At 39.0% G+C, this 9,843-nt stretch overlaps 2 protein-coding genes across 3 annotated transcripts in view; both read right to left on the reverse strand.

The window, feature by feature from the left end:
* Positions 1 to 2,327, reverse strand: part of gcn1 (GCN1 activator of EIF2AK4) — a 29,692-nt gene extending 27,365 nt beyond the window's left edge. Inside the window, exons 1-5 of the mRNA XM_086030394.1 lie at positions 2,250 to 2,327; positions 1,486 to 1,588; positions 1,318 to 1,381; positions 1,087 to 1,218; positions 224 to 332 (exon numbers count right to left, since the gene is read on the reverse strand). Of these exons, the coding sequence (XP_085886520.1) occupies positions 224 to 332; positions 1,087 to 1,218; positions 1,318 to 1,381; positions 1,486 to 1,588; positions 2,250 to 2,267 (426 nt within the window). The 5' untranslated portion in view covers positions 2,268 to 2,327. The remainder of the gene's footprint in view (positions 1 to 223; positions 333 to 1,086; positions 1,219 to 1,317; positions 1,382 to 1,485; positions 1,589 to 2,249) is intronic.
* Positions 2,328 to 3,782: 1,455 nt separating this feature from the next.
* On the reverse strand, positions 3,783 to 9,632 carry vamp5 (vesicle-associated membrane protein 5). Of its 2 annotated transcripts, none has more exons than XM_086030395.1 (3): positions 9,059 to 9,632; positions 6,108 to 6,251; positions 3,783 to 4,374 (listed from the first exon to the last, which is right to left on the reverse strand). In XM_086030395.1, exons 1-3 carry the CDS (start codon positions 9,059 to 9,061, stop codon positions 4,234 to 4,236), a joined length of 288 nt encoding a protein of 95 aa, XP_085886521.1. In that variant the 5' UTR covers positions 9,062 to 9,632; the 3' UTR covers positions 3,783 to 4,233. The 2 variants fall into 2 exon arrangements, with proteins under 2 accessions (XP_085886521.1, XP_085886522.1); XM_086030396.1 differs by having other exon boundaries at positions 6,108 to 6,248; positions 9,059 to 9,628.
* Positions 9,633 to 9,843: the final 211 nt, after the last annotated feature.

Below are 9,843 nucleotides of genomic sequence, written 5' to 3' on the forward strand. Positions count from 1 at the left end.
ATCGTGGTTTATCTTTCACAAAGGAATACTTTGAAAATGTGTTTTTATTAAGTTTAAATGTGATTCAATAAGTGCTTAAATTTGTTTCAAGTGTGTTGGAGGGGTAAAACTTTAAATATCGCTGAATTTACATATTGTGATTGGATCTAAAATGTATCCTCCACAACAAATGACACAGAGCTAACTGTATAAAAACGAAAAATATAAAACTTGAGTTATTTACCATTTTATTCCAGGTTGGTCCTTGTCTTTTTTCCGGCGCGGAAAAGACAGCGGGGACTAAAAGGCAGGTCCAAGACAGGCCAATGAAGGCAGCAGAGCCAGTGCTTTTCCTGAAAAAAGTACGAGTTGGTTTGTGAGTATGCAGAAACAAACACACCATCATTCAGCCTTTGAAACTCCCAAACAAATTTTGTTAACATCATGTAGTCAGTATTTCTGTGCTCAGTAGAGTTCAATCTTGTGCTGCAACTCACAAAACACAAGTGGCAATTCGGTAACAAGCAGCGATGGGTCCTGCGCATCGAGACGTCGGCGCATACGTAGAGTTATTAAGAGCGTAGCCTCCGTGTCGGTGCACATATCGCTCAGAGAAAAAGTCATGTAACCAGTACAGTCGCCATTTTGCTCAATTGCTACCAGTTACTGAGGCGCCAAACTTTAAAAGGAAGCACATCTGTCAGCGGGTTGCGTCCCTGCCTATTTTTTTCAATAAAAATGTACATATAAAAGTATTTTTAGGAACTCAAAGTCAAATAAGCATCATCTGTTCACAATCACAATGCGTTCACTCCAATTTTCACATTGACGCTTGGTTACATTATTTGCTGATTGTACACTTCAAAGACATTTTAAAACAGAAATCACCCGAAATAACACACAATACAAACATAACTAAACAATATTGCATATAGGTTGCCTACAATGCAATAATGTAAGATCCAGCAGGTGTCCTACTGAGCAACAGAGCGACACACTTGTACTGACACAGTGCCAATACAGTTTGCCCAATGTGCCACAACACTTCATGAGGCCTCATCGACCCATCTACCCAACAATCAATTAACAGTTACATGACATACATACCCTGGCTCTCCATTTTTACTGACAACGCCACTGTTGAGAAGACAGTGAAGGAGGCTCATCACCAGAATGTCAGGCTGGCGTTCGGCCAGTTGAGCAATGGCGGAGAGGATCTCTCTGCGGGATGCAGCATCCCTGACAAATACAAACAATGGCTTGTTAACAGAAAAATAATAAAACCAAGAATACAATGCAAGTGTCTTTCATAAGAGCACAATAAACACATGCAATTACCTATATCTGTGAGGAGTGAGGCAGAAGAGCTTGCAAAGGCCTTTAATGGCAGGCTCTGGTAACTCTAAAATAAACAGCAGCCCAAACCACAAAACATCAGCGGTGACTTGATCTCTTTTTAACGAAACTAAAACATTACTACACAACAAAAAGCACCCACAGACTCACCTTTACCCTTTAAACATTGTTTCAGCTCTCCGAAAATCTCCTTACGCTCTTTCACACTGGCTGTTGTCACTTTTAAAGCAAATTTCTTCAGCGTCTCGGAAACCTGGAGGACAAATAACATTACACATTTATTGTGCTATATCATGTAAAAATAACACGTTTGTGGGTGGAAAGTCAAATTCACACGATAAAGGATCATCTGTATTTCACAAATTTCAATAATGGTAAACGGATGTTCATGCTAAAGGCCTCGCTGTGAAATGAACTACTAATCGCGAGAGAAGTAATTGAAATTTGAAAGAACAATTCCTGTTTCTGCATCGACAAGTTTGTGGGGCTAAATAACTCCAAGCTCGAACAAATAACGGGGCATGCTTTACATAATCATCATCTGATCGACAGTGGTGTGTGGGATTCATACAAGTCAAAATCAGACTGCCGTCCAGTCATTCAGACACTGCTCCAAAAAAGAATTCATTAACTCCCTGTTCAGATTGCTTTTGTATTTTAGTCTTTTAAAAAACGCTACCTGGCCGACAATACTTACCCATTGTTACTACTTACTCGAAAGGCATTCTCAGACTACGTAGCACTTTGCTGTTAGCCATTAAGCTAAATAAACTCTGGCCACGTGTCTCTTTCAGAGTGAACACATTCCTCTAAGTTTGACGACAGTATTGGGACTATATCGAACGTGGCGGATGAACGACTTACAATTCATTTTAGAATAGTTAACCGTGTTGCAAAAAGCCAGTCACACATACCTGCATGTCCGCTGCCATGTTGCCGGTCTTGCCAGCGGAAGCTGTGGGTGACGTCACTACCGGGTGAGAACTCGATGTAGCTGTTGCTCCTCGACTCCTCGCTACTACTGTACTATTATGTGCAATTAAAAAAAATACTCCTGCTGCTGATAATAATTAATAATAATAATAATAATAATAATAATAATGATTATTATTATAAAATGTTCGGTTAGGATTCAACTTTATATACAGTTGATAAAAATATTTATACACCACTGTTCAAAGCAGGTTAGATAAACTATCTATCTATCTATCTGACAGACAGACAGAGTTATATGGTATGTAAATTATGTAAATTGTGGAATTTAACCTCTTGTGGGTGGGTCTGGAATGTGTTCCTCACAATAAATGGGGTTCACTGTAATAATAATAATAATTGTTATTATTATTATTATTATACTAATAATAGAATAACCAGTGATGAAACTTGAGAATCCATGATTAATGTAATATATAAAATAAACAAAATTAAGTGTTGCTCATTTGAAATGCAAATCCAGTAGCCATTTGCCATTCCACCTGGCAGTTTTACCTGAACGCGAAAGGTGCACCAAAGTAACTTTGATGTTTTACTTGAACCATTTGGAGTATCCGCATAGTTTTGGTCTCTTTTTTAAGATAACACTTTGTGAGGAATTATGGAAGTTTGAATACATAAAAGAAGGCCGACCCACGGACGACCCAGGGCTTTCTGTGGGTCGGCCTTCTTTTATGTATTCAAACTTCCATAATTCAGTGCCAGTAGCACGTAACACGATTCGGACAGTTGAGGAGAATAATTCAAAGTGTTATCTTAAAAAAGACACACAAAACTATGCCGATACTCCAAATGGTTCAAGTACAGCATCAAATTTACTTTGCTGCACCTTTCGTTCAGGTAAAACTGCCAGGTGGAATGGCAAAGGGTTGATTTGTGTGCCTGTTATTCTACTGGAACAACACTTTATTCATTTTACTTTATTTTATTTTTTTTAACTAAACTTATTGAATCAGCGCGAATTGTTTGTATGTTATTATGCAGTATCACCATTTATGGCATCAATGCTTTGTTTATTCCACCCAAGCGTGGTGCATATGAAGACAATGGATTAAAGTAAAAAGAAAAGTGTGGGAGTAAGGGGTCGGGGGAAGTTATTTTATCACTTAGAAATGTACATAATACTTTTGTCAGCTTCTACCAGCTACTAGATGGCTGGCAACTATGTATCTTAAGCATTCTGAAATTGAAACTAACAATGGGTATGGGCGATCACCTGGTTTATCAAACTGTTTTAGTGCTGCATACACCCAAGCAAGCCACTCTTCAAAAACATTTCGAATTTACGATACATGCTGATTTTTCATAATTGAATCAGCCAGCAGGGGTCACTGTCATACTGTCCCTAAAACGGTTTGTCCTCGAAACTCACAAATGATCATACATTGTAAACATTATAACATACATTATAAATAAAATAATTTAAAAAATAAAATAAAACACACTTCTACAGGTTGGTGTCAACATTTTATGCAGCGATTCACTTGATAAGTTACAAAGTCAGTAAAGTGTGTTCATTTCAAAACACAAATCTGTTTTCTACAAAGATGTGGAAAATTGATACAGGTTTGTAACAAACTACACCTAAAGTAGTCGAATGAGAGTTGGCATCTTTCTTTTGAATGTGGGCTGGATGCAACATGATCAGAAGGAGTTGTGGGAAAAAGAAAAGAAGCAGCTATTAATGGTACCATAATCTCTTACCAATGAGTGAGACCGACAGATAGTCCCATAAATATACCTAAACGCAGAGTAAGTACAGACTTCACCATTCAGGGAAAATGCTCCTGGACTTTTTCCTTTTAGTCCACATCAGGTTGTACAATCCCATTGTCTCACTTTCCATCCATCCATCCATCCATCCATCCATCCAGGCAGGCAGGCAGGCAGGCAGGCAGGCAGGTGCTATGTTGCACTGTATATGATGAGTCCAACTACGATGAGGGCCACGACAACTGCAACTGCAATTAACACTATTTTCACCTTCTTATTCTTCCATCTTGTTTTTTCCTTCACTTGGTTGGATTTCTTTTCAAAGGCTCTACTCTGGAAAAAAGCAACGAGAGACAGAATGTTACATTTACAGTGTGTCGCATTTCACCATGATGTAAGCCTGGCTAATAAACATACAACTGTTGCTGGAAGAGTTGTGAAAGCACACAAGTTGGGTTTTTGAGCAAATATGGCTTCATGATGCAACATTTAACCACAAACAGTCCGACACAATTTAAGGGAAATCAAATTGAACTTTTATGAAATATCTTTCACACCAGGGATTTGTTCTTACTTGCTTACGTAGCAGTTGAGAGAGATGATAGGCTACAGGTTCAGTGCAATGCAATACATTAAAAAAAAGCATCGATAACAATGCCGATTTTTCAGCTCTACGCCACAATACACCAACTGCAATCCAGCAGCATCTTGAGCCAACAATCGAGCCACCCATACAGGAAATGAAATGTTCATCGTACAAATCATATCAATGGACAATGATAATGCAGTGATTCCCAACACTTATTGAGCCAAGGCACGTTTTACGTTAGAAAAATATTAAGGCACACATACAAACAAAAAAAGTAGTTACACATCAATTTTATACATTTCTGCCATCCAATACAAGATGATTTATTTGTTCTGTATGTCTCTATAAGCCGCTTGCATAGATGGATTATACATTATCTGTTATAAATGAATAAAAAATAATGGGCCAATTAAGTGAAGTTTCCCGTGGCGGTCCTTAACAGCTCTCACGGTACACTAATGTGCCACGGCACTCTGAGAATCGCTGACTTAATGTATGAACTCAGTTAGATGACTTTCTGTCAAACTTACTCAAATCGTTTCTAATGAGGATTTACAAAAAGACAAAAATGGGCCATAACAGATTTGCCTTCACAGTAAAATCTCAAACAGATAGATTAAAAACTAACCTGAGTTTATCTTCACATTTAAAGTTAACAGAGAAATCAATACAGTTTGAGGTAAATCATCATCATAATGTGCTCAAAGAACAAAGTGAGGTTTTGAGCAAACTATTAAACAATAATTCTCATTCTTTCGCTTGTGCAATGCCCTCACCTTTGGGCAAGGAGAGCCACAGTCGCTGATGCATTTAGAGTCAAAGAAACAAATACAAAATGAGAAGACCCACAAGAAGCTGCTGAAGGACAAGTCGCTTATTAGGTACATGAGGCAGGACCGGATTACTGTTGAGATTATTGTAAGGCAATAATACTCGTGATTGGAGCCACTGCAAAATTGAGGGGGAATAACAAACTTTGCCGTGATCCCCGGGAGCTGTGTTCCTCATCCGCGTGATCTCAAAAACTCGAGAGAAAAAAAAAAAAAAAAAAAAAGTGTAAAACTGTCATCTACCCTGTCCTATATTGTGACATAACACTATCCATCGGGGGATGTGGGAATGGTGTGACCCCCATCTTGACCCCCGGACAAGCACTGGCCTCATGGCATGTCCTGCCTGCACTCGCTCGGTTATACCCAGGGAGACCAGCTCACTTCATTCATCTCAACAAAAGGAAATACCGCTCCCAAAATAGCACCATAAAGCACAATCAGGATGTAAATTGTATATTTGTTTTCCTCTCCAGCTCCACCTAAGGTGTATTTATAAACAATCAATTTGACATGTCTGGTTTTGGATCCCTGTGGAAGGGGTTCATTAGGTCATTAACCAATAGGATTCCACCAATGTAATGTGGAAATAGTGAGGTGCAGAAGAATACAAAGAGTGGCGACTTTTGGGAACAATGCCTGCCAACCTTTCTTAGCAGCTCATCAGCTCTGTCTTCCAGGTCGGCCAGTTTTCCAGATCGCTCATCCGCCTTGTCGAGGTTATCCAACATGATGTCCTTCACCTCCTCCGCATCCTCCTGGGCCTGCTGTAATCGGCTTTTCCCGTTCTGCTTCGCAAACACACAGCACGGAGAGAGACACACGGTAGGTTAGCTACTCAGCTCGCTTGACAAATGAATTAACTACTAAAGTAGTTGAGATGGGGGAAAAAATGGTTTGTTCGCTTCTTTCTTCCATGTGTCTCTTAATAAAACAGGTACTTGATATTTTGGGGCCAAGAAAGTGTTTTAGGTTGGGGAAATTTAGCAAAGACCGCTAACTGAGACAAACATTCACCCAAAATCCAAATTTCATACACATACAGCAGACAAACAACCATTTTGAGTTTTCAATTGACATTGGGAATGTTAGGACAAAAGTGGTGAGTCTTGAGAAAACCCACACAAGTACGGTGAGAACATGCAGACTCCACACACACACGAGGGCTTGAGCAGAGATTCCAACCTGTGACCTCTTGATCGCGATACAGACTTTTTGAAACATGCAATGTGCCAAGCATAAAATGGACTTCATTCTTCAACAGTTCAAGAATGTTCCCGACAATGACATCACTATGATAGGCTCCCTCCATCTCCCAACCCCTCATGACAGATTGTTTCCACATACATTTATGCTGCGATGGGAGCACTGAAAGTGTAATTAGTACGACGACCCCTTGACATTTGCTTTGTGAGAAAGAGAGGAAGCCCACGTCTTAGAAGTTGACAGTGACAGGAAACTCGAGCAGCAAAACAGTTCATAATTCAGTGTCATTTCCTGCCACAAACCAACGGCATCGGCCCACACGAGTAAACCTGCCGCTTATAAATGTCAGGATGAAGTGAACTGAAGCATACATGGTGCCATTTTTCTCCATTATGTTACCACAGCCAAATGGCAGCAATAAAAGAACAATAGTACCGGTATGTTTTAATTGAAGCTGGCAGATTCTTAACATAGGAACTGCTGCCCATTCCAATTCCCCTCCTTGCTTCCTTCCTTCCTTCCTTTCCTCCCTCCCTCCCTCCCTACTGCCAACATTACCTGATATAATGCTGTGTGTCCACGGAAACCACACCCGCATCATGTTATTTCATGCCCGTGACAGTCTGGAATGCTGCTATCCTAGTGCCATCACCAATATCATCAGTGTTATCACCTAATAGTAATAAGAATCAATGTTGAATGAAAACAGAGGAGGCAAAAGTGCTCACACTCGACTTATTTGACTTAGAAGTATAAATACTTGGTCAAAGTACAAGTACTGAGTCAACTCCTGTTCAGTAAAAGTAAAAAAGAAGAAAAAAAAAAACTTTGTATGTACACTTACACAAATAAAAAGTGCACAAATAAAAAGTACAAATGAATTTTTTACTGTCAATTATATACAACACTCAATTTTGTAACCTTGATGGCACACAAAATTGTTTCCTTCTTTTAAACCTTATAGAGCTTGATATTGAGAAGAAAAAACATCATGTTACGTGTTGTCATCCTTAACACATTCTCATAGCTTTTCTAACGTTGTGAACTGAGCAACAAAAACAATGCTAAATTAGCTAGTGACAAAAATACACTTTACTTGTACGTTTTCTTTCCAATTCAAACATTTTTGCTTGTGTTTTAGTCTGGCACAACATACAATGCGTTTGTCATCAATAATTGTTGTCGCTGACAACTTCAAACAATTCTCATAAAAAGGCCATGAATGGGGAATATCTTGCTTCGCTCTCTATCTGTTGCCTTGCTTCCAATATTTTCATCACTCAAATGCAAGCAATCAAAACCTCAACCAGGCTTGACTTTACATCTCTCAATTTACATATTTTGTTTTCCCATTGTGTCGGTTGAAAAACACAACAAGTCTGTTATGAAAGTAAGGAAAAGAAAGAACAGATGTGTGATTTCAAATGTAGCGAGTAAAAGGGCAAAAAAAACAATTCTGAAAATCGGAAAATAAACACTCAAATCAAGTACAAATATCTGAAATTATAAATGAAAGCAAGTATGTACACAATACGTACAAGCCAACTTTTTAATATTTTCTTTTACTTTAGAACATTGATTCTCAAAGTGTGGTACATGTATCACTAGTGAATCACGGGCTCTCTCTAATGGTATGGGTTAAATTCAAATCAAATGTACAATTTTCAAAACATGAAATACAATCAAACATATTAGAATGAAGCTTGTAGCTAGAAATACAGCCTGTTTCATTTTTTTCAATAAAAAAATCGAGAACATTATTTAATTTTCAATGTACAGTATTTTTATTTATTATTATCCATCCATCTATTATTTATACCACTTATCCCCACAAGGGTCGCGGGCGTGCTGGATTATTATTATGGATTATTTTTAAAGAAGAGTTCATTTGCATTTAACATTGGTTTGTTTTATTTATTAAGTACAAATTAGATTCAATACATTTCAATTGAACAATTTCAGAACCGTTCTTTATGTTCCTATATGTTAGCGCTGTATTCATCTTACAGTCGCTTACAATAATATAGTTTTTAGGAATAAAACCTCTGCAGAGCACTTAGGCCAACTACATCACTGGTGACCAGTATGGTACTTGAAGGGCTATGTTTTGTTGTTGTTGTTGTTTTAGGTGGTACCAGTTTTAAGATCGGAAATACAAGGCGTACAGTTAGAGTGACTTTTGAAGTCCTCGTTTTTAACGAGTTGTATAACACCAAACGATGATGCTACAGTGAATACGAAATGAAACTTTAGTGTCTATTAATAGATTTAAATCAACATTAAAAGGAGTTGGGATGCCTGACAGTTTTCCACAACAAAACGAAGTGCCCTTGGCGTGAGACAACAGGTACGGTAGAGCGCAAGTACCTGTTACCGATTAACAGCCACTCACCATTTCGCTGGCGTCTCTGTTTGCCTGTGGTAGTGCAACAGCTGTCCCGAATCCACTGCATTTACTGCTCGCCAGCAGCTTTATAACAGCCCTGGGAACAGGAAGCAACACATAAGAAAGACTCCGCGTTACGAAGGCCGCGCGACGTTTGAGGACTTTCCCTTCGTTCTGTTCTGCTTTCTTTCAAGAAGTCTGCTTCTTTCACTTTGCTCGGGCGGCACTGCAGGAGCTCCTTTGACACCTGAGACTACTAGTACGCGCTGTTCGACAGATGCGTTCAAGTAACCCCGGAAATTATGAAATGCTCAAGTGATTGACCAAACACCCCGACCCGATTAAATTAGCAATCAACCGAGGATCTTTGTTTGTTCGTTTGTCTTGCTTTTTTATAATTGGACCTTATTTTTGTAACACAAAGAGTACTTGGTGTAGTTTGTATTTTTAGAATACGCCGAAGATACCCGAGGTAGCTGGATGTAGTTCAAATATCGGTTGAAAATAGGTAACCCGAAGTAAAGACTTAATTTTAAAATGTCTGTCACTGCTGAGTATTTCTGCATTCTGACATGAGAGAGAGAGAGAGAAAGAGAGAGACAGCGAGAGAGAGAGAGAGAGAGGGAGAGAGAGAGAGAGGGGAGGGTGAGAGAGAGAGAGAGAGAGAGAGAGAGAGAGAGAGAGAGAGAGAGATGCATGACTGATGATGAACACTATAAAGTACCCCAGTAACCAACGCATCAAGATTTGACCAAACGAACGTGTCACAGAAAAAAGTTTGGTGGCCTGTG

The sequence above is a fragment of the Filicampus tigris genome, chromosome 5 (genome assembly GCF_054856515.1).
Source record: "Filicampus tigris isolate MCC_2025a chromosome 5, RoL_Ftig_1.0, whole genome shotgun sequence".
Lineage (NCBI taxonomy): Eukaryota > Metazoa > Chordata > Actinopteri > Syngnathiformes > Syngnathidae > Filicampus > Filicampus tigris.

Excerpts from the sequence above, each read along its gene's own strand:
- vamp5 (XM_086030395.1), bottom strand. Across the intron at positions 4,375-6,107 it reads CTGATGAGCTGCTAAGAAAG|AGTAGAGCCTTTGAAAAGAA; the intron begins GTTGGCAGGCAT and ends GCTTTTTTCCAG.